The sequence below is a fragment of the Trifolium pratense genome, linkage group LG3 (assembly GCF_020283565.1).
Source record: "Trifolium pratense cultivar HEN17-A07 linkage group LG3, ARS_RC_1.1, whole genome shotgun sequence".
NCBI lineage: Eukaryota > Viridiplantae > Streptophyta > Magnoliopsida > Fabales > Fabaceae > Trifolium > Trifolium pratense.
In genome coordinates, this window is record NC_060061.1 from 24330888 (window position 1) to 24357047 (window position 26160).

Consider the following 26160-nt stretch of genomic DNA (forward strand, 5'->3'; position numbering starts at 1 on the left):
TAAACGCAGAGGAGGTCATAAAATTTGATCAACACCAAGAACGTTCTAAGACTGTTCTTTAGACAGGGCTTTTCATTATTTTTAATTTTTCTTTAATAAAATTAAAACGTTCTTCTACTAATGGCTTAGTGAAAATATCTGCTAATTGATTTTCAGTATCCACAAAGGTTAATTCAACTTCCTTTTTATTAACATGATCTCTAATGAAGTGGTGTTTTATTTCAATATGTTTTGATCTTGAATGCTGAATAGGGTTTTTTGATAAATTGATAGCACTAGTATTATCACATAAAATTTTAATATTTGTGTACCTTAATGAGAAGTCTTCAAGTTGGTTTTTGATCCAAATCACTTGAGAGCAACAGTTTGCAGCAGACACATATTCTGCTTCAGTTGTTGAAAGTGCTATGGTATTTTGTTTTCTGCAACACCAACTTACAAGTGCTTCTCCAAGAAATTGACATGCTCCACTTGTGCTTTTTCTTTCTAATTTATCCCCAGCATAGTCAGCATCACAATATGCTATAAGATCAAAATGTGAACCCTTTTTGTACCATAGACCAGTATCAGGTGTTCCCACCAAATATCTAAAAATTCTCTTGACAGCAGTAAGATGTGATTCTTTTGGAGATGATTGAAACCTTGCACATAATCCTACTGAGAAGACAATGTCTGGTCTACTTGCAGTCAAATAAAGGAGTGATCCAATCATTCCTCTATATTCCTTTTCAGATACATCCTTTCCTTTTTCATCTTTGTCCAAGCTTGTTGATGGATGCATTGGTGTAGGCATAATCTTAGCCTCATTCATCTTAAACTTTTTGAGGAGATCTTTGACATATTTTTCTTGACTTATAAAGATTCCTTCTTCAAGTTGTTTTATTTGAAGACCCAAAAAGAATCTAAGTTCTCCCATCATACTCATCTCAAACTCACTTTGCATGAGGGTTGAGAATTCTTCACACATTGTTTCATTTGTAGCTCCAAAGATGATATCATCAACATAAACTTGAACTATTAAAAGATCATTTTGGTTTTCCTTTCTAAAAAGTGTGGTATCTATTTTTCCTCTAGAAAAACCATTGTTTAAAAGGAAAGTGCTTAATCTTTCATACCATGCTCTTGGAGCTTGCTTAAGCCCATAAAGAGCTTTAGTTAGCTTAAAAACATGATCTGGTCTATGTTGGTCAATAAAACCAGGTGGTTGATGAACATAGACTTCTTCATTTAAAAATCCATTTAGAAAAGCACTTTTGACATCCATTTGAAAAAGTTTTAAGCATTTGTGAGATGCATATGCAAGTAGTATTCTAATTGCTTCTAACCTGGCCACTGGTGCAAAGGTTTCATCATAATCAATACCTTCTTGTTGATTATATCCTTGAGCCACAAGTCTTGCCTTGTTCCTTATAACTTTCCCTTCTTCATCAAGTTTATTCCTAAAGACCCATTTAGTACCAATGATTGAATTTTCTTGAGGTTTAGGTACTAGCTTCCACACTTCATTTCTTTCAAATTGCAAAAGCTCTTCCTTCATAGCTTCAATCCATGATTCATCTATGATTGCTTCATCTATGGATTTTGGTTCTATTTGAGAAATCATAGCTAGATTGTTTTCTTTATTCTGAGTAGCTCTTCTTGTTCTTACACCATCTGTTGTACTTCCAATGATTTGTTCTTGTGGATGATAATTGACCATTTTCCATGTCCTTGGAGGAGCTTGTGAGGATTCTTCCATTTCATTAGTTTTCCTTTTCTGATTTGTAGTTTCCTCTTCCTCATCAGCAATTATGGTTGTTTGTTCCTCAAACTCATCAAACTTTACATGCATGCTTTCTTCCATAGCTTGAGTTCTTAGGTTATAAATTCTATATGCTTTTGAAGTTAAAGAATATCCTAAGAATATTCCTTTGTCTGATTTTGAGTCAAACTTACCCAGATTATCTCTAATATTAAGAATGTAGCAGTAGCAGCCAAAAATATGAAAATATGATATGTTAGGTTTTTTATCCTTCCAGATTTCATAAGGTGTTTTCTTTAAAACTTTTCTAATAGTTACTCTGTTCAAGATATAGCAAGCAGTGTTTATGGCTTCAGCCCAAAAATACTTCTCCACATTTGATTCATTTATCATAGTTCTTGCCATTTCTTGTAGAGTTCTATTTTTTCTCTCTACAACTCCATTTTGTTGTGGAGTTCTAGGACAAGAAAAATTATGAGAAATACCATTTTCATTAAAAAAAGTTTCAAATAGAGAGTTTTCAAATTCACCTCCATGATCACTTCTAATGGAGATAATTTTTGTTTCTTTTTCATTTTGAACTTTTAAGCAAAAGTTTTTGAAAGCTTCAAAAGAGTCATCTTTTTGTTTTAAAAACAACACCCAAGTAAATCTGGAATAATCATCTACAATAACAAAACCATAATTCTTACCTCCAAGACTTGTGGTTCTGACTGGTCCAAATAAGTCTATGTGAAGTAATTCAAGAGGTCTTTTGGTTGAAATAAATTCTTTTAGTTTAAAACTGCTTTTTACTTGTTTTCCTCTTGCACATGATTCACATAACTTATCATTTTCAAAACTTATCTTTGGTAATCCTCTTACTAGATCAAGTTTAGAAAGTTTTGAAATGGTTTTCATACTTATATGCCCTACCCTTTTGTGCCAAATCCATTTGTCTTTTTCAAGAGACATAAAACATGATTCATCAGGGAGTTCATCTAAATATATGATATAAACATTCTTCTTTCTTGATCCATTGAAAAGAATTTTGTCAGAAGATGAGTGTTTGATTTCACATGTATCAGGTTTAAATATAACCTCAAAACCATTGTCACATAATTGACTAATGCTTATTAAGTTATGTTTAAGACCTTCTACATAATGGACATTTTCAATTTTAGCAGAGTTTATCTTACCTATTGTACCTTTACCTTTGATAGTAGCTGTCTCATTATTACCAAAAGTAACTGATCCTCCTTCTTTCTTTTCAAAGGAAAGAAAGCTTTGTCTATCTCCAGTCATATGTCTGGAGCAGCCACTGTCCAAGTACCATGGCTTCTTCTTGACTGTGAGAAGACATTCCTGCATTTGTTTTTAGCATGCTTTTAGGTACCCATATCTTTCTGGGTCCTTGATGGTTAGTGTTATAATGACTCTTCTTATGTTGATAAGAAGAGCTTCTAGTCTGTTTTTTAAGAATGTTCTGAGATCGTTCTGAAAAGTATTTCCTATGATAATTTTGTTGTCTAGATTTTCTATAACAAAAAGGTTCAAGATGTCCTTCCTTATGACAGTAAAAGCATTTGTATATAGGTTTATTAGGAACAAAAAACTTATTGTAAATTCTTTGATTATTGTAAGTTTCAAAACCTAGGCCTGATTTACTAAAACTATTTTTCTGAGATCCTAAAATATTTTCAAAAGTTTTAGTAGACTTTACAAATTTGGTTATATCATTTTCAAGTTTTGAAACATTCTTCTTTAGTATTTTGTTTTCTTCTTGTATGTTAGAGTCAATTTGTTGATTTTCTTTAAGTTCTTCTAATTTTCTTTTATGAGCAATTTCCATGTTTTTAATTATGTCTTTTAATAATTCATTTTCAGTTTTATATTCATCTTTTTCTTTAGAAATTTTGATTACTTCTTCCTGAAGTTGATCACATTTTTTATTTAGATTCAAGCTATCATAAAAAAGATTATCAAAGAGGTGTTCAGTTTTTTGACATGAAGAGCAAGTTTCAGGGTTTACCTCTTGTGTTTCTGATCTTGTCATAAGACATACATTTGCTTCTTGCTCTTCTTCTTCTGGGAGTTCATCTAGTTCATCCCAGGTTGCCATCATTGATTTCTTGGCAGGAGGTCTTTTGAATTTTGGACAATCACTTTTGTAGTGTCCAAATTGGTTGCATCCATAACATTGGATTCTGCTCATGTCAACTTCAGATTTTACACCATTTCTTTTATTTGGAAATGTTCTCCTCATTTGATTCCTTCTCATCATGAGTCTTTGAATTCTTCTTGACAGAAGTGCAAATTCTTCTTCATTGTCTTCATCAATCAGATCTTTGCTAGAGAAGATTTCATTTTGCTGAAAGCATTCTTCTGATTGAGAATCTAATGCAATCATCTTTTTCTTTGGAGATTTATCCTCTTGAAGTATTGCTTCATGAGCTTTTAAAGAACCAATTAAGTCCTCCATTTTAACTTCAGAGAGAGTTTTTGACTCTGTGATGGCTGTTACTATATGCCTCCATTCTTTAGGTAGACATCTTAGTATCTTTCTTACTCTTTCATGTGTGGTGTATGTTTTTCCAAGAGAGTTGAGTTCATTTATGATGATAGTGAATCTTCCATACATCTGATCAATGGATTCATCTTCCTTCATCTCAAATAACTCAAACTTTCTTACACCAATATCAATTCTTGTTTCTTTGACACGACTGGTTCCTTCATGATGAGTTTTGAGAGTATCCCACATTTCTTTAGCATTTTTGCATTGCATGATCCTGTCATATTCTTCCCTGCACAAAGCACTTTTAATAAATAATTGAGCTTTAGTATTTAAAAGTACCCTGTCTGCTTCAGTGGTTGTCCATTCAGCTTGAGGCTTTGGAGTGGTAGAATCTTTTGCCAATGGTGTGTATTCTCCATTTTCAATCACTGACCACATGTAGTTATCTTGTGATCTTAGGAATAGCTCCATTTTATCTTTCCAGTAGTAGTAGTCATTTCCTTCAAATAGTGGTGGCCTAGTTGATGATCCACCTTCTGAAATAAACTTTGCAGGTTTTGACATACTTCCTTCCTGAATCTTTTCCTCTAAGCACTTGTTAGATGCTCAACCTTTAGAGGCAGAGCTCTGATGCCAATTGAAGTAGCAAAGTTTTTCACAAGAAAGGGGGGGTTTGAATTGTGACCCTTTTAAAATTTAAACTCAAGTCACAAAATAAATAGTTAGTGATAAAATTGTTTTTGTGCTCAGTGAGATCGTTCTAAGAATGATCTGTGCTGTGTAAAAACAGTTGCAGAAAATAAAAGTTTAAGGGAAAGAAGATAAACACAAAGAGTTATCCTGGTTCACCCCTAATCTTTGGGTTACGTCCAGTCCCCACCTCCTGTGAGTTTGTCCACTAGAATCACTTAAAAGTTACAGATCCAATACTTACAAATTCACCTTGATCTTGACCTAAGATCAACAACTTAACAAAGCTCCTAGAGCTTTGAACTTTCCTAGTCACCTTGACCAATCAACACTCAATCAATAGTCACGTATTGACTTGAGCAATTACAATATAGATGATTTGTTTCTAAGCTTAATTTCAGACTCACTATAAAAGAGAAGCTTAGATGAAAGCACTCTAAAGAGATTGGAACTCAGATTATGATACAAAAGAGTGACTTAAAAAGGACTTTGAGCTAAAGAGATTGAATGGGATTTATATCACTTGAATTGCTTGAAAACTCTTGCTCTTTCCCTTGGACTTGATTGCCTTTTATAGATGCTTGCTTGATATTGAAGCTTGGCCTTCAAGTATATCAGTTAGAGAGTAAAATAGAGCTGTTACTCAGTGCTCTATATGCAGCAGACAACTTCTGCATAATGTGCAGATTCTCTGTTCAGTCTTGGAACAGTCTTGATTTCCTTTTGGCTTTGATCCATAAGATCCAAATAAGTATGAGCTGTTGCCAAGTGTATATGAGTTGTTTCTTACATCCTTCCACTGTCATGTATCAGATATAGCCGTTTGGATGCTCAGAAAAGGACTCATGACAGTTGGAGATGGTTTTGAAAAACTGTGTGCAGGATCAGTCTTGCATTGGTCTTGAAACAGTCTTGACTGCACCAGCAAATAAGATGAACCTTCATCCTTCCTTCCTTGTGGTGTGCAGCTGTTAGATAGCTCTAAGGACTGATCAGTAGTAGCCTTAGCAAGAGAATAAAACCAGCTGGAATAGTACAATAGCATATGAGACAAAATTGTACTTCTATGACAAGCCATGGAAGAATGTTCCATTTGTGTACTTTGCATAAGTACAATACAACTCATAGTTAAAATCTGGTTGTTCCTTTGTGATTGGTCCATGATATTATATCAGATGTATTCATTGGTTGGCCAATACCACAATTGATCAAGCTCATGGTTTTCTTCATGATATGTGACTAGGAAAGCATATACTTAAATTCCATCACATGTTGTTGATCCCAAAAGAGATTATCTCCTGTAGTGATTTGGTCCATAAATCCATTGTAAAGTGCTTATTTGTTTTGTTCTTAGTTGACTTGAAAAATCAGAAAGCACTTATTCCAAAACGTGCTTATTTGTCAAAACTGCAGTCTGTCTGCTAAGAATGTTCTTAGAATGGTCTTGAAACAGCTTTGCAGGATTTTTACTTTGCAAGTGGTTTGTTAGAATCTATTTAATCTTATGCCACTCAAAAGCACTTGTTAGATAACAAAATGATCAGAATCATTTAAAATATAATTAAAGATGTTTGTAATCTTTAAAACATCAAAAGTGGATTTTGCCTCAACAAAGTGATAGTATATAATGTAATTGAGCAAAAACTGAATTGCACCATATTGACATTTTTGCGTCCAACTTTACTAAAAAATTCTCTGATAAACAAAAAAAAAAATTCTTCCTTAAAAAAAAAATAATAATATGTAATTTTACTAAAGTTATTGTATAACTATGAATATAATTTTATATTTGATACCAGACTTTTTAAAAAAGAGAATTGATATAACATGTTTATTATTAGTCCATAGAAGAAAAAATAATTGAAATCGGTTATGAGATTTATTTTATGCTTAATTGCAAATAATTGAAAACACCAATTAATAGTGTGACTTTTGATTATCTGCAAAAGAAACGGGACACTAAAATGAAAAGAATATAACTCCATGTGTTATTGTGGTTTTTGCATAAAGAGTTCTAATTTCTTATGCTATAAATTAACCTTTGCATATTTAATTTGTAAAAATATAATTCAATGATAACTAAACACTCATTACAATTAAATCTTATGACTATTGGAATGCTTCTCAATGTAATCATGATCCTTATATAACTAATATCTATTCACCTGTATCACATACTTTTTGTTTATTCATGCTCTCTCATTTTATGTATTTAAATTATTTTGTATGTTTTCTATTTATAGATATTTTAGCAAATTATGTCTATATATATTTTCAACAAGTAAGTCAGCCACTATATATATCTTTATCTTTTTAAGTATATATATATATATATATATATATATATATATATATATATATATATATATATATATATATATATGAATGTTATTCTTTTTTCAATATCCATTTTTCACCTTTTTAAGGACTGAAGTTTAAAGATTGCTTTATGGAATAAATGTGGTCATTGCAGTGTGATAATTGTGGAGCACGTCAATTTGATCGGAAGTTTTCCTTCTATTTAAACCATGGATTTGGTATGTTTTGTAAAAAAAAAAATGTATGTCTCAACTTGATGAAAATCGCGGAGCGGTTGGAACAAAACAAGAGTTGTGATGATAGAGGTGGTGGAAAGACGCCACAATCGGGATGGAAAAACCGATTGATAAGTCGTGAGGACGCCACAACCGGCTATGGAGACTCTGGTTGATAAGTCAAAGATTAGCGCCACGACAAGCCGATAAACTAAAAATGAGGTTCAGAGAACCAAAGAGAATCAATCTCATATTTTTACCCAATCCCCAAAAATCTCCTTTAGCAAGAGTTACATGCCTACTGTATATAGGAATGACTTATGATGATGTAATAAGTAAAAAGTAACTCCTAAGAAAACAAAAGGATTTCAGCCACTAACTATCATGATAGTGGGGCTGAATTATTACAAGGAAAATGCAAAATAAAAGAAGAGATAGTGGTGCTCTTTTATTGCTTGGTGCACTACTTTCATATGCTTAGTGGATGAGCTCTTCATTTTCCACTATCACATGCTTGGATGATAATCTTCAACTTTTGTTCTTTTTAATCCATGACCGAAATAATTCTTCTTGTTAAGGGATAGAATTTTAGGATCACATCATTCCCTCCCTCTTCAAGAGAATTCAACCTCGAATTTGTAGCTTGAATACCTCCTGGGTCAAAAATAAATCTAAAGAATCCATCACATATAACTTTCACCTTTGATAAGTTTTCATTTTGATTTAAAAGATATGTTTGCCCTTTTATACATTGTGATTCACAGACAAAATGATCGTAATTTGTTTCCACTGGTTGAGGAAATTTTTCTTCATTTACTTTGTTCCCTTCATGACATAAACGAGAAATGTTAGACAAATCAATATGATTAGAAGAGTCCCAACACTTAATCATACAAACCAACTTAGAAGAAGGACTAGTGTAGTTGCATGTCATAACTTCTCAACACTTTTCTCTTTCTCCCTCTCATTGATCTCTATTTTTTCTTTATTTTCTATTTGCTCCACTTCTTCTTATTCTTCATGAATTTCTTTATTGTTCACCTCTTTCACAATTATCTCTTTTTTTTTCACCTCACTTTCAAGTATCTCCTTACACTTTTTTTTTTTTTTTTCATTTTCTTTATCCTTCTTCTCTAGATTTTTGAGGAGATAATTCTCTGACAATACTTCAAAACTTGCCATATGACTTTTTATTTGTTCCTCACGTTTCTTTCTTCTATATTCTCTCTCCTTTTCTCTATCTCTTTTATCATAATTTCTTCTATATTTCCTCTCTATGCGGTTGAACTTTTCATGAATTTTTTTAAACTCACTATGAAATAACTTCTCTAACTCATTGGTGAAGACTTGCAGCATTTCTTCATCCATCTTTTTTTTTCCGTTTTTTTTTCAAACTATGAAAAACAAAAATAAAACCAACAACAAAATTGAAAAGGATAGATAACACCTGATTTGAACCTGAGCTCTGATACCAAATGATGAGAATCGCGGAGCGGTTGGGACAAAACAAGAGTTGTGATGATAGAGGTGGTGGAAAGACGCCACAATCGGGATGGAAAAACCGATTGATAAGTCGTGAGGACGCCACAACCGGCTATAGAGGCTCCGGTTGATAAGTCAAAGATTAGCGCCACGGCTCATGAATTTCTTTATTGTTCACCTCTTTCACAATTATCTCTTTTTCTTTCACCTCACTTTCAAGTATCTCCTTACACATTTTTTTTTCCCATTTTCTTTATCCTTCTTCTCTAGATTTTTGAGGAGATAATTCTCCGACAATACTTCAAAACTTGCCATATGACTTTTTATTTGTTCCTCACGTTTCTTTCTTCTATATTCTCTCTCCTTTTCTCTATCTCTTTTATCATAATTTCTTCTATATTTCCTCTCTATGCGGTTGAACTTTTCATGAATTTTTTTAAACTCACTATGAAATAATTTCTCTAACTCATTGGTGAAGACTTGCAGCATTTCTTCATCCATTTTTTTTTTCCGTTTTTTTTTCTTCCAAACTATGAAAAACAAAAATAAAACCAACAACAAAATTGAAAAGGATAGATAACACCTGATTTGAACCTGAGCTCTGATACCAAATGATGAGAATCGCGGAGCGGTTGGAACAAAACAAGAGTTGTGATGATAGAGGTGGTGGAAAGACGCCACAATCGGGATGGAAAAACCGATTGATAAGTCGTGAGGACGCCACAACCGGCTATGGAGGCTCCGGTTGATAAGTCAAAGATTAGCGCCACGGCAAGTCGATAAGCTAAAAATGAGGTTCAAAGAACCAAAGAGAATCAATCTCATATTTTTACCCAATCCCCAAAAATCTCCTTTAGCAAGAGTTACATGCCTCCTATATATAGGAATGACTTATGATGGTGTAATAAGCAAAAAGTAACTCCTAAGAAAACAAAAGGATTTCAGCCACTAACTATCATTATAGTGGGGCTGAATTATTACAAGAAAAATGCAAAATAAAAGAAGAGATAGTGGTGCTCTTTTATTGCTTGGTGCACTACTTTCATATGCTTAGTGGATGAGCTCTTCATTTTCCACTATCACATGCTTGGATGATAATCTTCAACTTTGGTTCTTTTTAATCCATGACCGAAATAATTCTTCTTGTTAAGGGATAGAATTTTAGGATCACATCACAACTACATTAGAAATAATCCATGACCTATGCAAAAGTTTAGAAGTTAAAGGTTATAATTTATTTTACGACATCTCTATAAACGAACTTTAAATTGCTCTTATGTCTCATATTTTCTTATTATTTTTTGACCAATAATACATTGAAGATGAGTTAAATAAGCTATTTTAATATCTATCATTTAACTATATGATATTATTATATTTATAACAATTATTATTTTTCATTTATAAAAATATTTTAATTATATATTTAATCGAACCCGTGCAACGCACGGGTTTACCCCTAGTTTGATGTATATATTTTATTCAACTCAATTTTATAATTTGATTAGTTTTGTAAAGTTCAAAAAGATATGGAAGAGCGTCGTTGCCACACAGAGGGAGAGGGCGGCGCTAGCGGCGACATGTGAAGATGATGGGATAAAGACGATGGAACTAGCATAAAGAAGATGAATTTTAAACTTTTAATCTGGAACATTCAAAATTTTCACTGCCACGTGTTGCATATCAGTGAAAGTAATTGGGTAAATGGAGAGTTCAATAAATGGAGGATACTCGGACTCATTATGAGGAGAAGTGAGAATCTCAAAATCTTTTTAGCTCAAATACTTTCTTTTATTTTGTTGAACAACCTAGTGACTAGATTCAACGGCGAAACCAATGTAGCATGAGGGTGTGCACCTGCACACATTGTTTAAGGAACCAAATATAGTAATATCATATTGAAGTTTGTGCAGTCAACGCCTCGAAAGTCTAAAAAATGTTATTTTCAATTTTAAAATTTCCTTTTTTGGTTTCCTTAACCAGTGCCCCGGGGGCACCGGTTAGCATGACCCATATTTTGAATTTCTTATTTTGAAATTTTGACCCAGATGTTAACCGTTGAAATGTTTAATTGCTTCGTGGCAGAATCTAATTAAGGAACTGGATGAAATGGAGATAAGAGAAATGGAGGTTATCCTAGACTCTTTTTTTTTTGCCCTATTTATAAACACCGCCTCTTTTTTTTTCTCAAATCAAAATCGCACATTTGTGAAGCGAGTCGACAACTTCTTCTTCTTCCTCCTCCATCACCATTCTCGAAGCTTCTATCAGATTTCTTTCTACACGCTCTCTCTTTTGCTTCAACTTCAACATCTCATCCCAATGGTTAGTTATTCTCTCTTTCATTTCGATAACATCTTCAAATTTCTCTATGAATTTTTTAGCGTTCTTTCTAATCTGTAAATTGTTCGATAACATTTTAATTTTGATTAATTTAAAATCATTATTATTATTTTTGTTATAGGATTCTGCAAAGACGTATGGTTCTGTGTTGGCATGTACAGATGAAGCGGCTCTTCCTATCAGTCAAGTTTTTGATGCAATTAGGGAACTTGGGAATCAAGGAGTTGAGAAATTGGATCCTCTCATTATTACTTCTGCATCATCACTCAGTAATTCTACCTCTCCTTGCGTTATTTTTTGAATTTGTATATATTATTAGTTAGGTTATAATATGTTATGTTATGTGCAATGTTTTAATTTTTAAATACCGTGATTTTCCCTCTTTTAGGGTTTTGCTATCACCAGCTGCATTTGTCACATAACGTCCAAAACATGCATTTAGTACATTAGTGTATACAGTATTAGGCTTCTATGCTTTTTAATTAAAGGTTAGAGGTCAACTTCCTTTTTCCTGGATTCATATCGGATGGAATTGTATAAATTAAATTGCCGACAGTTTAGTATGCTTAACTATAAAGCACTAACCCTGGACACAATATTGACATAGACACATAGCCACCAATAATAATTTTACAAAATAGAAGTGATTGAATTGAATGCTTAACTATGTGTCGGACACTGGAGGAAGCACTCTCAATTTGAAGTGTTGGTTCTACTTCTACAATTGTATGTGGTACTGGTTTATAATGCATCAGTTCTGTGGGGTGGGTGTGTGAGAAAAATGGACCGGAAATAGCCAGTTCTTCATGTATGCTTTCAATTCTTTTGAGCACGTGTCAATCCAAAGGATGTGAAATAAATTAGATGGAAACTACTGTTTCTCTTACAGATACATGATTTTCCTTTGTGTGTATGTGGCTTTTTATTGTGGCCAAAGATACTAATTTTTACCATCTATTTATTGCAAACTTCAGGCAAGTTTCCAGTGGAGTCTTCCTCTGTGGATTTAGTTGTTGTAATCTGGAAGTCTGTTGATTTTCCTGTCGCCCAACTGACTCAAGAAGTCCTTAGAGTGTTAAAAGCAGGTGGGACAACCCTTATTCGCAAGTTCTCCCAATCTGCTGTGGGTTCAGATGATAAGGTAATAACAGCTAGATTGTGCTTGGGTGATTTATGAAGTTGTACATGATCTGACATTTTTCCCATTGTCCTTTCAGCCAATACCTGATCTTGAAAACAAGTTACTATTGGCTGGATTTTCAGAAATACAGACTTTACAATCTTCTGTGGTAAGTCTCATTATATGGTATCTATCTCCTAGCCATCTCTATTCACCATTGTTTTTTCTTTAATGTATTTATTTGTGTTTTTATGTTTAAATTCTTGTGCTATAGAATACGCCAGAAACATTTAATCAAACAGTTATTTTTCTTTTCTTTTCTGTACAACAGAATAAAATGCAATAGAAATGTGTCTGATGAGTTTAATAATAAGCCGACACGTCACACATGTCCTGAAACCTAATCTACTGGTATTTGACAACAATTGCTGTAGTTGATGGTTTTCATTTTGTGCAGAATTATTATTGTCTCTTACAATTATAAATTTATTTTCCTAATGCATGTCAAGTGGAGTACGGGCTACGAGTCAGCTAGAGTTTTTTTTTTTTCTTCCTTATTCACTTTACTCTGACCATCGTACAAATTCTAATTGTAAATATGTTCCATATTTCACATAGATCAAAGCTAAAAAGCCTTCATGGAAAATTGGCTCATCTTTTGCACTAAAGAAGAAGGTTGTGAAAAGTTCACCGAAACTGCAAATTGATTTTGATTCGGATCTGATTGATGAAAATAGTCTTTTGTCTGAAGAAGATTTAAAGAAACCTGTACTGCCAGCTGGTAAATAGTACTTTTCAGTACTCATCTAGCTTTGTTCCTCAGTATTCTGTGTGATATCTGGCTTTTGGCTAACATGTTATGCAATAGGTGATTGTGAAATCGGAACTACTAGAAAGGCCTGCAAAAATTGCTCATGTGGGAGGGCGGAAGAAGAGGAGAAAGTGTTGAAGTTAGGATTGACAGCAGAACAGATTAATAATCCTCAATCATCTTGTGGCAGTGTATGTCTTTTTTCTTTTTTGGTTAAATCAATCTGTCGGTCCCTATAGGATCATCCAATTTTTAATTAAGTCCTTATAAGTATTAATCGTAAAAGTGTTTTCAGCGTTAAAACTTTGTGATTAAATCCTTATAAGTATTAATCATGTAATCTGTTCAAAAAAATGTTAAAATAGCCGCCATCCCGGTATCCCAATTTTAGGGTTGGTTGCTTCTGAGACTATTGAAGCACAAACATTTCTACAATAAAAACTTTGACTGACAACTATTGAACCAATTCCATTAATAGCATGATTGTTTACATGCTGCAATGATATACTAGTAATTCATACATACCCACTCTAACTCAATATCCCACCGCTCAATGCCATAATTACCTATCAAACTCTACCACCAAACTATTTTCTTTGCAAATGTACATTCAAATGTTCTCTGCCTTGAGAACTTCCATTTGTTGTTCAAACGTTCTACTTAACATTTTTTTGGTCAAGTTCTACTTTACATTTTGTTAGATTCATCCATCCTTGCTTCTGTCACTCTAGTTGGAGGAGCATGAATCTAGTTCAATCTTTTCCTTCTCACATGCTTCCTATTGGGAGCTGCCACAAGTTTGGCAGATTCAAGCATCACTTCATCAGTTGATTTAGTCATCACTACTGTTGCAGCAGTAGTGGATTTTTTGCACAAAATCTTCTCCCTCATACACGTCCTCTTTCCAATTTGGTCATTGTTTAATTGAACTGGTTTTGGGTAACTGACTTCTGAGTTTGTTTGGGTTGGCTTTCTTGCGGTCTGGGGTTCCATTATTGTCAGCCTATTTGGGTTGGCTGAGACATTATTAACCTGATTTTGGTTGGGGTTAACTATGACGGAAGCGGATCACTAAGTAGTGCAGGTGTGGATTCAAGCCAAATTCTAGCACCTGGGTGCTGTAGTGGTTGTTTCTGAAAACAGCATTAGCAAATGCACCGTACTGTCCCAAGCCAGTGATTAAGTAGTTGCTTATCCAATCCTGTATGTGCATAACACAATCCTTTAAAAATTGAAAACAAAAATAAAAATTGAAGGGCCACAGAAGACTAATAAAGCTTACGTTTTCAAATGAATTGAAAAACAAAAAGAAGAACAATATACTTTTGATTTACATGTGGAAACTATGCTGAGCTCATAATTTTTAATAAGCATAGTTTTCTAAATTCGTTTAACCAACTTGACTTTGTTGATGAAGACCCTTGTTTTAAATTTGGCTTCTGGTTTTATAAACCCAACTGGATTGTATCTTGCACTTCAAAAAATGTAGTTATGTTGAATGAAATTTATAGAAGATCTTTTTAGATCGAGTTGAATTATAGTTTAGACAGTGAATTTTTGGGATTCCCTTGCAGTCTGAGATTTTTTCTCTGTAAATAGTTGCTATTGTGTCGGTATCTTCACTAATGCTATTCGAAGTCATTTTCTTCTATAATGCCCATTGTTCTCAAAGTTTGTCTTTGGTCTACAGTGTGGATTAGGGGATGCGTTTAGGTGCAGTACCTGCCCTTACAAGGGACTGCCTGCCTTTAAAATGGGCGAGAAGGTACTATCTTTCCCTCGCCAGTTGTTTGGTGTCATTTCTTTGGTGTGTTCTGTAGCATTCGCTTCATTAACCATTCATTATTTTTGTTTTGCAGGTCACACTGTCCGGGAACTTCCTTGCTGCAGACTTATGATAGATAATGTTGTAATCTTTGAAGTGGGGAATGGTATAACAGAATTTATAGATAGGATGGGATTGTTATCGGTTATGTTATCATTTGTTTAAGGTCGTTGATTTGAAACAGTTTAAAGTGTGACTCTTAGAGCTCCGAGTTTCCCGGCTATTATATACTAGTTGTCAATTTCATTCCTCTCTAGTTGTTTCATAATAAAAGAAGAAAATCCTTTGTTTTCTGTCATAAAGCTTGCATTGTAATGTGGATTTGCTATATCCATTATCCAACCTACAAATCTTAATTCACACAAGCTATAAAGCCTATGTCATGCAATTGATATCATTAACCCAAAGAAATGCAGACGTAGTGCTCATTTGTGATCTGTCGAGCTATTTTGTGTAGAAAAAATGTGGCTCTCAAGCTGTACATGCTGGTTTTCTTCCCTACACTATCAGATTAGAAAGTGATGCAACTAGCTTATGACGATGATTTATAAGAAATCTCAAATCTTTGATTGCTGTTGATGTTAAGTTTTGATTAATTTAAATATTGAATAGTTGCACAATTCAAAAATGGAATGAAAATTCATTTTAGTCTCTGACAAAAAAACTAAGACTCGGTTTTTCACAATAAATAATTACAACTTTTAGTCTTTTACAAAAATAAACTAGAACATTTTAGTGCATCGTCTTACCATGTTGTCTATATGTTATACAAATCAATTCAAGGGACTACTTATTGACTAATTGGCAACAAAGAACAATTTAGTGTGTACCCAATTTAAATTTCTGCGTTGTATCTTCTTCAAAAACACGTTAATCTCTATCAAAGCGCTGTTAACACGGTTGGAAGGGTACAATGGTAGTTCTAACAAGGAAATTGAAGAACAATTTGTGAAAGAAGTTGGAATAGTTGATAAAATGTTTAAATTATGAAAGAAATTGAAGAACAATGGTAGTTCTTACATACGGTACAGTACCGTTGAAAAAAGTAAATTATAGTATTTTTCATGTATTAAGGTAATGTTTAACTTACATCATAATAATTGTCACAATATAATCCATCAAAACTAATATGGTTTTTTAGTTTTGTATTACATTGTAATCTTGTTCTCGTATCACATTAAATTTCTAAATATGATACATCACCAATATCAGCAAACATATGTGAATACAAGAACCACCCAACCAACCCAAGACATTTTATGTTGGTGGAAACAAAATAAATAGTCTCAGATGGAGTAGTCCTAATCAACACGTCATATAACATACTAACCCTCCAGAATATATACTAGTTAATAGTGAAACAGAGAGTAGTGCTAACTAATATCAATGTAGAAGGGTTTGAGTATATATATATATATATATATATATATATATATATATATATATATATATATATATATATATATATATATATATAATGTAATGAGAACATTTAAGAGAAAACATAGTCCCACATCGGTTATTTAAGCAAAGAATGAAGTGTTTATAAATGAACTAAAACACAAAGTAAACGTGTTCGTGAAAAGGAGAGATGGTTGGCATCTCCCCTGACAGGGATGGGAACAGCCTTCGGGCTTTCCTGTTACACAGCTCGGTTAAGGCTATCCACCTCATTGAGGTCGGATCTATAACCCATTTTTTTTTTTTCATTTTTTTGCTAACTGCTTCTTCTCTCATGTTTCTTCGTTCGTGTCTTCTTCAAATCTACACCAACCCTAACCAGGTAAACTAGCTTATTGAATTAATCAATTAATTCTCTCTTTTGTTATTATTATTTACCTATTCATTCATTGATTGCATAGTGATTTATATTATGTATTCAATCGACTATACAAATGAAATTAGACAACAACCATTTATATCAAATATTGGAAGTGTTGTTGCTGTGATGGCGCAATTAGTGGTTGCATCATCTAGGATGAGTATGTGACACTCTTGTAGGACAAGGTCTGTCATTCTTATTATATTTAGGTCATGTTTTTTGATAAACAACTTAAGTAAGCTATTATCATAATATAATAAGTGCTTATGTATAGCCTATGGCCCTGTTTGGATAAACAGTTTATTTGCAGATTATAGCACAAGTGTTTATGATGTATAAGCTTACATAAGCTGTTTTTATAACATAAGATAAAATTAAATTGTTTTCATAAGCGAACTTACAAAAATAAGCTAAAAAAAAGCTTATGAAAAATGTCATAAGCTGGTTTTATAAGTTCTCTCAAGCAGTTTCACAAAACTTATGCCAATAGATAAGCTCAAATAAGTCAATCCAAACATGCCCATAATTTCTAAACTAAAGATAAAATAAACTCAAACTGCTTTCATGAAAGCTATAAGCAGTTTTCATAAGCTATCACAGACAACTTATGTAAATAAGCTGAAAACAACTTATGAACATGGCTCTCAATCTGTCCCACAAGTGTCTATGCTAGTAGATAAGTTCGAATAATTCAATCTGAACTTTTGTAAAGTTTGATCTTTGGTTATGATGAATTTTGATGTCATTGGTTTCTGTTGGATAGCATGTTCTTTCTGTGATTTTAATATTACTATAACCCTTTCATTTTGACTTGGTGAAAGAACAATGGCAATCATCTAAGTATTTCTTGATTATATGACAGAATTCAATTAGATTCCATGGTTTTAGTAGTTATAATTAGACTAGTACTAGTACTAGTACCAGTACTTCTTGTGTGAGCGTTGATAATGGTATGAAAATTTGCTTGTTTCTGATGTTTCTCTGCTGAATGCAGACAATCTTGCACCATTGGTGATTAAATAACGACCAAAAATGATTTTGGACAAGAAAGACATTGAGGAAACTCATTATGAGGTTCTCAATGTGAAGGAGGATGCAAATTATGAAGAAATCCGTGCTAGTTACCGAAGTGCTGCACTCAGTTTACATCCTGATAAACTATTAAAGACATCTGAGACATCAAACAGTAACCAAACAACTTCAGAGAGATTTCTCAAAGTACACAAAGCATGGGAAATTCTAAGCGATTCAACTACTCGTTTATTTTATGACAAGGAGCTCAAAAGTTCAAGGCGGGAGGATTTCTTGTCTTCTGAAGTTGCAGAAGATTTAAGCTTACAGGATATGACAGTTGAAGATGCTGGTGAAATATTGGAACTGTTTTATCAATGTCGATGCGGTGATTACTACGCTGTGGACTCGTTGGAATTGCAGAAAATAGGGTATTCCTTGTCGAGAGATGGAAACAATGTCAGCATTTCTATACTCAATGTTGATACTTTACCGGGATCAGTGATTCTTCCTTGTGGATCTTGTTCGTTGAAAGCTCGTCTTGTACTCAGTATGGATAACAGTTGAAATTATCAACATTTTTGGCATGACCGGTGACGATTACGATTACTAGCATTTTTTTATGAAGAGATCGAATTAATGATAATTGGCCGTTGTTGGAAATTTTCTTGGGGCCGAAACTGTAAGTGCCATTTTCAATGTCGAAATTTGAAATTGAAATTAATACAGTGATATTAGTTTCAGAATTTCAGATAGCTGATTCTTTAAAATTAATTTACAGTAGTATAGCATTTCTCATTTACTCCAAGAAAAATTGACTCTGACAATCAATTTTAAGCTATATAACCTAAAAAGTTCATGGCTTAAACTACAAGGATCTCGTTTGTATTTGAGACTCCAAAAAGCTGTGTTTGATAAATTAATATTTAAACTGTCTGCAGAAGTATAAATATGCAAATTTAAGGAAAATAGATTATCCAAGTATTCATTGGTAATGGTCTACATTTCGAAACGGAGAATATTGTTCATCATTGAATTATTATGCACACAATCTATATATATGTAACCTGACAATTATTCTATACACTAAATTCTTCGTATTGCCATGAATCATAAAACTGCTTTCTTGAGCTCCAATAGTTTCGACCATCGTTTATCAAAAGAAGCCTGACTTTGTCCAATTGTATCTGTATCTGAAAAACAAAACAATCATTGATAAGTTTTTCTTGAATATTTTGTTTTCAAGGTTAGTTTGTTCTTGTTGCTCCTACATCCTTGTATTACAATGATCTTGATAGTTTCCGTGAAGTTTCAACCTTTTTAAAAATCTTACATTCTATAGTAGTACCCTCGGATTTCTCGCACAACTCCGAGCATGTGTCCTGCAAAAATCATGTACAATAATCAAGATTTGCGATTCTGCTAAATATACAACTTCCAAAAATTATGATTTGCAATTCTGCTAAATATACGTTTATTGCAGAGTTTAGCCTGATTGCATCGTGTACAATAGAATCAAGTTCAACTTCGAATCCTGGTCTGGTATATATCACCTGTATTATATGAGGAGCTGTGTTAGATTATTTAGTATATGCTATGCTTTTCAATCATGCCATAACTAAAAATTTGGTATATGTATCCATTGAAAAGACTATGCAACATAGATTGCAATAACAATGCATAATTTCTTGTAATTCATTCTGAGCCTCAAATTTTAGCATTAACTTGACCTATGTTTTCAGGTATTCTATTAAAATGCTCAAATAATTTCTGGCATCCTAAAGAATAAAGCAATGACAAGTTCTTAAAATATTTCAAATATTTCTATCTATGTGCAGAAAAAAGACTGAAACTAATCGATGTGAGACTTACATAAGGGTCATCTCCAATTTCAGGTAGCGGTGTCTTACGTTTTTCTCTAGTTGTATCCCTAAGAACCCATACGTTAAATTTTGCGTCAATCTGGAGCCATTAGCGAAGACACAAAGTCATTAACCATCTACATAGAATAAATTTGTATGTATGTAGCACAATTCAACAGAATGAAAAGAAATACCTGTCTGCAATATAGGGAAGCACAGTTGCTGCACTTTGAAGTGAAGGATGTGGTGATTCTTGCATCTACTGATAAACCAAAGCTAGCATGCTGGCATGGCATTACCATTTAGAAGTGTTGGCAATTGACTAAACTAAACAAATAAATTTGAAATTTAGGAGTATTAATTCTAGTCAATGAAGACACACATTAAAAACACAGTATCATTATCATATGTCATTAACTTAAATATTTTTAAATGAAATATAAAGTGCATAAAAGTTCTAATTTTTTAAGTTGTAGAATCTAATGAAATTTAATTGTGAGATCATCAATTTAACTTCGTCATGTTGGATCGAACATGAGAGGGTCCAAATCTGGCCAGCAACTACTCTAGGTGTCAGGTGATCTCCGCGATGAGGTTGTCCCATAAAAGAGACTTTAGTGGCTTCTGAAGGATTTGAACCCTCACCTTTAGTTACAATCACAATTTAAATCTAGAATAAGATAAAATATTTGGATGAAACTACCTTTTGGACCGAGAGATTGACGACTACTTGTGCATTCTTGCGTGGATCTTCTTCAACTTCAATCAAATCCTGTAAATGTAGGTCTCTCAAAGATACATGATGATTACTTGTCCATTCTCCTTGATATTTTCCGTCAGCTGGTGATATTGTGATCAAACGGCGGGTTGCCCTACTCGTGTTCTTGCCAATCTTGAGTTGATCATATAGAGGAAATAGCATTAAAAAATGAATGCATGTAGCTTATACAAAAGAAATCTTAAGACACTAATTAGCTTGGTTTTACTAACCGCATCATTTTTCGATGCATAAATGTCACAAGGACTAAAAGTGGAGGAATATGAAATTATAAGGACAGAATCTCAAAGTAAAATTTTGCAGGCCACATTGAACTCATATTACATGGACTACACAATTAACCTTACTTGTGATCTTATCACAGAATCATATATATAAGAAAAACCATGCTAATATCATAGAATTAAAATAAAGAGTTACCAATGGAGAGTAGTTATCCTTTCTTATGGTAGAAGCAGTGATAGTTACACTAACACTAGAATTATTGTTAGTGTGAAACTGAGAGAGCAACATGAAGGTTTTGACCTTAGCAGCAGTGTGACATGGATTGAATATTGAGCTTAAGCTTCTTTGGGATACCAAATTTCCAGATTTTGCCATATCTCACTCACAATGAGCTGAAGTTAATAATTGTTAAGTGTGTTTGTATTGTGATAAGTTGAAAAATGGAATATTTGATAATATTTCTGTTTGATATTTAGCCTTATCTTATTGTGTGACTCTCATTCTTGCTTCCTATGTAAGTGTAGTGGACCACATATTTCTCACAACCTTTATTCTTCATTCAGACTCAAAATGTTTTTCTCTTTTTAATTCTTAATTGCATTGTTTTATAGTTTTGACCTCATTCAAATACAGGATTAATTTGGCTTAGAAATGTAAATTGTTTTGGAAATCAATTTGAGCTTAAAGCTTAATAAATGGATTAAATTACATATTTGAAGTATGTAAGTTAATAAACAACTTTAAAAAAAAAAATTATCAACTCAAATAATAAATTTTGCTTTTGAATATTAAAATAATAGTTAAAACTAAAATTGAAACATGCATTTGAATTCAATTAAATTTTTCTAAATACATAAAACTTTTTTTAAAAAAAATAAAAATCAATTCCTATTATATAATATTCCAGAAAATCGACATTTAAAATTAAATCAATTCTTAAAAAGAATCAAACAAACAATAAAATTTATCCATAAAAGGGATGTTAACTACAAAATTTATAAGGTTATATTATACATTTTCCTTCTTTACAGTTTATTGTCCTCGTATATCTTGTGCTTGGCCGATCAGTCTATCAATAATAAGATTATTTGGTTCAAAAGTGATTTATTTGTTGTGAGGATTTCATAATCACAGTAATAAGCACTTTACAAGAATATGATACATGTTCATGAACAAGCAAAGTGTTAACAACACATTCTCTAATATAATAATTAACATGACTGATGATATAATCTTTTAAATATACTCAAGAAATTACTTTGATACAAAATTGTGAAATAGAAAAGAATGGTAAGAAACTCATTGATCACAAATCATGTTTATTTCCCTTTATGAGTCTCTTCTGAGTAGCAAGAAATTTGAGTAAAAATCGTTGTACTGAATATGGAAAACCAAAAAATCTAACAAGATTTTGGCAATCCTTCTTTCCGTCTCCATTGTGCGCTTGTGAGCTTAAGCGACTTAAGTAAGTTTCCCCCTCGTAAATAAAACGTAGCTGCTGCCATAGAAGAGCGCTCAATCCTATCATCATTGAAACACTTGCGATAAATAGATAAACAAGAATAAACCCTCTAGTCGATAGAAGCAGCAAAGATCTCAGGAAGGCAAAAATAGTTTCTTTCACAATTCTCCAAGCTAGATTTTCACTAGTTGTTCCGTGTATGCGTCCAATGGAGTATGTCAATGGTGGCCACGTATGCAAGCCGGCGTGTGCAGACACTATAGATATATAGATGGTGCTGAACAATCCTGAAATGAGGAAGGCAATGAAGCTGCGGTGGTTATCTGCGCCGACACAGTTCCCAATCTGCCAAAGGATTACCAAACAGTTACCGGACTAGGATTAAGATAAAGTAAGTTTGAAGCTCTATTGTACACTGTAAATCTGTAATGACTTGACTATCAATAGAGTTGATAGCACAGTTGATGAGCTATGAATAAAAGTTTGAAAAGTAGATTCTCCACAAATGTCTCATTTTCATGTCAACACAACACAATTCTATAAGCCTTATCAAATTTCTGCCATGGCATCAGAGCCGGATCCAGAAATTTATAGGACGAGGGGGGGGGGGGGGGGCTAAAAAATTTTAATAAGTAGTAGTATATATAAAACCGTCCGTGCATGGCATTGTGTTATGGTAGTGTTATGGCATGCCAGATTTTGTGTCAACCGCCAGAGACCGCAAGACCTTATATCCGCCATAGGCAGCAAAGCCGTGTGTATATGACAGATTTTTGGCTAGCCGCCATAATCCAGCATTGACAACAGTCTCCAACATGAACCAGCAAGAGACGCTTAATCACATGGTATATGAGTAATAAAATTCCCTAAGGAGAGGCAAAATTAAAAGAAAAACTTAAATCCTTCTATCATTAGCTCTTCCTTTTTTTTTTCCTGTATCAAATTTCAAAACATTACTTAGATAGGATATTGTTTTCCTAAGGTACATTTTATTAGTAGTGAATAAGGAAAACAAATAAAAACCGGAATTAGGAGAAAAAAAAGAGACAATAGAAGAGGTTTTCATATCTCACTTGTTTCAATCTATTCAAATTCAATACCGAAGAGTACGGTGAAAAACCAGCAGCACATAATATTGCATAGTCTAGTCATCTATTGTATACTTAAAGACAGCAATTATAGTTTCCACGCATACACACAAAAAAAATTAAAGTGGTAGCGATCACACCTTGAAAATAGAAATTTCTGAGTTTAAAAGATGATGAAAACTTACAAATGGGCAGTGGTGATCCATGTCCAGTATACATTTTCCACATGAGCGACAGTGATGAGTTCTGGGCGACTTCGGTTTTGAGCAGTAGTCACAGAAGGTATAATTTTCAAGGTCACCATTCGCTACAGTGGGGTAGCTTCCCCACACTAAGTTTGGTGGTGTGCCAGCACAACGAAATGCTGAAAGGCTGAAAGAGGAAATGGTAGCTACGACCAAGGTTACCGTAATGATAGAGTGAAAAATCCCGAAAAGACTGATAGAATAGACGACAGGATAAACTGCCCATACCCCGCCAACTGCAAAAAATAAATTAAATATATAAGAAAAGTGTAAAAATAATGCAGTAGAAATCACTAATCTCTTCATCGATAAACCTTTTAAAAATCAAGTATCAATTTGAAGACAACAAAAGCTAAAAAAGCAGCAAGACCTAAGAACAAAAGTAGCTTACATATTAGAAAGAGCATAAACACGAGGACAATAGTAAGAATGCATCGATCACCCAGTCGTCTCCATCTAAGGCCCTTTTTGTCACATTTCTGTTTGCTCTGATTCGTTATGGCTCCACACCAGCCACATTTGAAAACTGATGCATGAGATGGAAGCAAAAGGCGTAGTCCACAACCCCAACACGTTGTCTCATGATTCTCGGTAGCCACAGTTACATATTGCTCCTATATGCGACTCAGATCAGATACTAATACAAATTTTTAAATTGTACAAAATAGTGCAATCAATACAGTTCATGAAGTCACTAACAATCCAAAACAGCTAACTAATACAAGGTAGCATACACTTTATTCTGTTTTGTTCGGTAAGATTCACCGAAATTTATGAGTACATCACAAACCCCTTAGGGGCACAGCTCAACATTTACAAGAAGAACCACATCCCAAGAGTTTCTAATGGTTTGATCAATTAGAATTTACAGTGTAAACTTATTCACAGAAAATTAAGCATGTGACATGTGACATGTTATCTAATATGTGATATTTTAAGGGGGCGTTTGGAGGAGCTTATTCGGACTTATATCATGATATTTGAAAGAGTTTATTACCATAAATTATTTTCAACTAATTTCAATAATCTCCCTGAAATAGCTCATAGAAACAGTACATGCTGAGCTTAACCTCCTTACCACTCATCCACCCTCAGATTCTACTTTTACAATGAAAACATTGAGAACACAAATAATTTCAACGGTACATCAAAACAATAATAACTTATTAAATTTGTTGCTTAAGCTATAAGCTCTCATATGATCGTTACTTGTTGAATAAACGCTTTATTACGTTATTTAGCCAAAAGCTCACTAGATAAAACCCCTTCCTCCAAATTAGTAGTAAATTCTAGTCTCTAGTGCAACTTTGAGAGCCAAAAATGCCACAAGTTATTGACCAAGAACAAGGACTTTACCACATCATGTTCATACCAGGAGTGAAAATCAAAACTTTTTGTTCATACCATATTTTTCAAGTTCTCAAACAAGCATGGGGTAATGGAAAATCTTGAACCCGAATATAATACTCTAATTACTTTCTTTTTCTCATTCTGCTCCAAAAGTATTTTCGAACAATTTGCCATTGATCACTTTCCTTCCTCTCAACCCTTACTGCTCAGAAATCAAAACACTAAGGATCTGATTGGTTGCCTTATTTGAGTGTATCTATTGGCATAAATACTTGTGAGACTGTTTGGAAGAGCTTATAAAAAACAGCTTATGACATATCTATAAGTTGGTTTGAACTTATAGGCTTATAGCTTATATGAAAACAGTTTGACTTTATTTGATCTTTTGTTATAGAAATAGCTTATGCATAAGCACTTATATGATAAGCATGTATGCTGCTGTAAGCGCTTAATTAAGCTGTTTATCCAAACAAGTATTAGGCAATTGAAAACTTGTCTACCAAAAATACTCCTTAAACATCATCATGTTTTTATGATTAAGCTGTTTAACAATTGAAAAGTTGTGATCCAAGTCTCCTAAATAACTAACACTCCAGTTGCAAAACTACACATCTAATATATAACAGGATCATAATAGTTAAAAAGAAAAGAAATTGGTTTGCAAACAAGAAAATAGTAAAAAGTAAGAAACCAACGAACCTGGGTTGAGGAAGCCATGGACATGCTTGTTGGTGTTGGTGTTGCTATTATTCCTACTGTAGTTGGAACAAATTCCTCAGTCCTCAAATGGCTATGCATTTTTATTTAGTTTATATTATTCCAAAACCAAGTACAAAACAAAGAAGTACTGTACTTTGGTCGAGTTGTAGAAACTTGGGTGAAATCGAAACTTGTCGTCGTTGACATATCTATCTATCTATCTATCTATGGTTACTTTTGTATCATCGACTCAATAGTCACCGCGGACATGCTGCTCCTAGAACGTGTAAGAATTCAATAATTTCCAAATTTACACCAAAGAATTCAATAATTTCCAAATTTGTCATATAATATAATAAAAATAACAATTTCATTCAATCACTAAAAGATTTTTCTCTTTTAAAAGGTTTTCTTTGTCAAGGAGAAATTGCACCTAAAAGGGAGTAAGTGGAGTATCGGTTCGAACCCCGGATCTTGCACATATAGTACGATGATCCTGTCAACTGAGCTAAACTCACAGGACTCTTTAAAAGATATTTATCAAAACCAATAAAATATTTTAGTTTAATGAATATGTT

At 33.2% G+C, this 26160-nt stretch overlaps 4 protein-coding genes, 1 non-coding gene and 1 pseudogene across 6 annotated transcripts; 3 read left to right on the plus strand and 3 right to left on the minus strand.

Annotated features, from left to right (window-relative positions):
- Positions 1 to 3011: 3011 nt before the first annotated feature.
- LOC123914820 lies at positions 3012 to 4862 on the minus strand. Its single transcript, XM_045965992.1, has one exon. It carries the CDS (start codon positions 4797 to 4799, stop codon positions 3012 to 3014), a length of 1788 nt encoding a protein of 595 aa, XP_045821948.1. The 5' UTR covers positions 4800 to 4862.
- A 6180-nt stretch (positions 4863 to 11042) lies between these two features.
- LOC123917725 (anamorsin homolog) lies at positions 11043 to 15342 on the plus strand. The gene is made up of 8 exons (XM_045969534.1): positions 11043 to 11266; positions 11406 to 11553; positions 12259 to 12425; positions 12502 to 12573; positions 13023 to 13185; positions 13273 to 13406; positions 14906 to 14980; positions 15075 to 15342. Exons 1-8 carry the CDS (start codon positions 11051 to 11053, stop codon positions 15111 to 15113), a joined length of 1014 nt encoding a protein of 337 aa, XP_045825490.1. The 5' UTR covers positions 11043 to 11050; the 3' UTR covers positions 15114 to 15342.
- A 1179-nt stretch (positions 15343 to 16521) lies between these two features.
- LOC123917728 (DPH4 homolog) lies at positions 16522 to 18619 on the plus strand. The gene is made up of 2 exons (XM_045969537.1): positions 16522 to 16823; positions 17857 to 18619. Exon 2 carries the CDS (start codon positions 17895 to 17897, stop codon positions 18438 to 18440), a length of 546 nt encoding a protein of 181 aa, XP_045825493.1. The 5' UTR covers positions 16522 to 16823; positions 17857 to 17894; the 3' UTR covers positions 18441 to 18619.
- On the plus strand, positions 16613 to 16744 carry LOC123919224. Its single transcript, XR_006813134.1, has one exon. It is a non-coding gene; the product is annotated as a U6atac minor spliceosomal RNA (small nuclear RNA).
- A 204-nt stretch (positions 18620 to 18823) lies between the features above and the next one.
- LOC123917726 (large ribosomal RNA subunit accumulation protein YCED homolog 2, chloroplastic) lies at positions 18824 to 21255 on the minus strand. 2 transcript variants are annotated; one of them, XM_045969536.1, is made up of 7 exons: positions 20934 to 21255; positions 20439 to 20627; positions 19930 to 20019; positions 19746 to 19835; positions 19346 to 19426; positions 19207 to 19255; positions 18824 to 19066 (listed from the first exon to the last, which is right to left on the minus strand). In XM_045969536.1, exons 1-7 carry the CDS (start codon positions 21111 to 21113, stop codon positions 18984 to 18986), a joined length of 762 nt encoding a protein of 253 aa, XP_045825492.1. In that variant the 5' UTR covers positions 21114 to 21255; the 3' UTR covers positions 18824 to 18983. The 2 variants fall into 2 exon arrangements, with proteins under 2 accessions (XP_045825492.1, XP_045825491.1); XM_045969535.1 differs by having other exon boundaries at positions 19190 to 19255; positions 20934 to 21223.
- Positions 21256 to 21825: 570 nt separating this feature from the next.
- On the minus strand, positions 21826 to 25944 carry LOC123917729 (annotated as a pseudogene).
- Between the last annotated feature and the right edge of the window lie 216 nt (positions 25945 to 26160).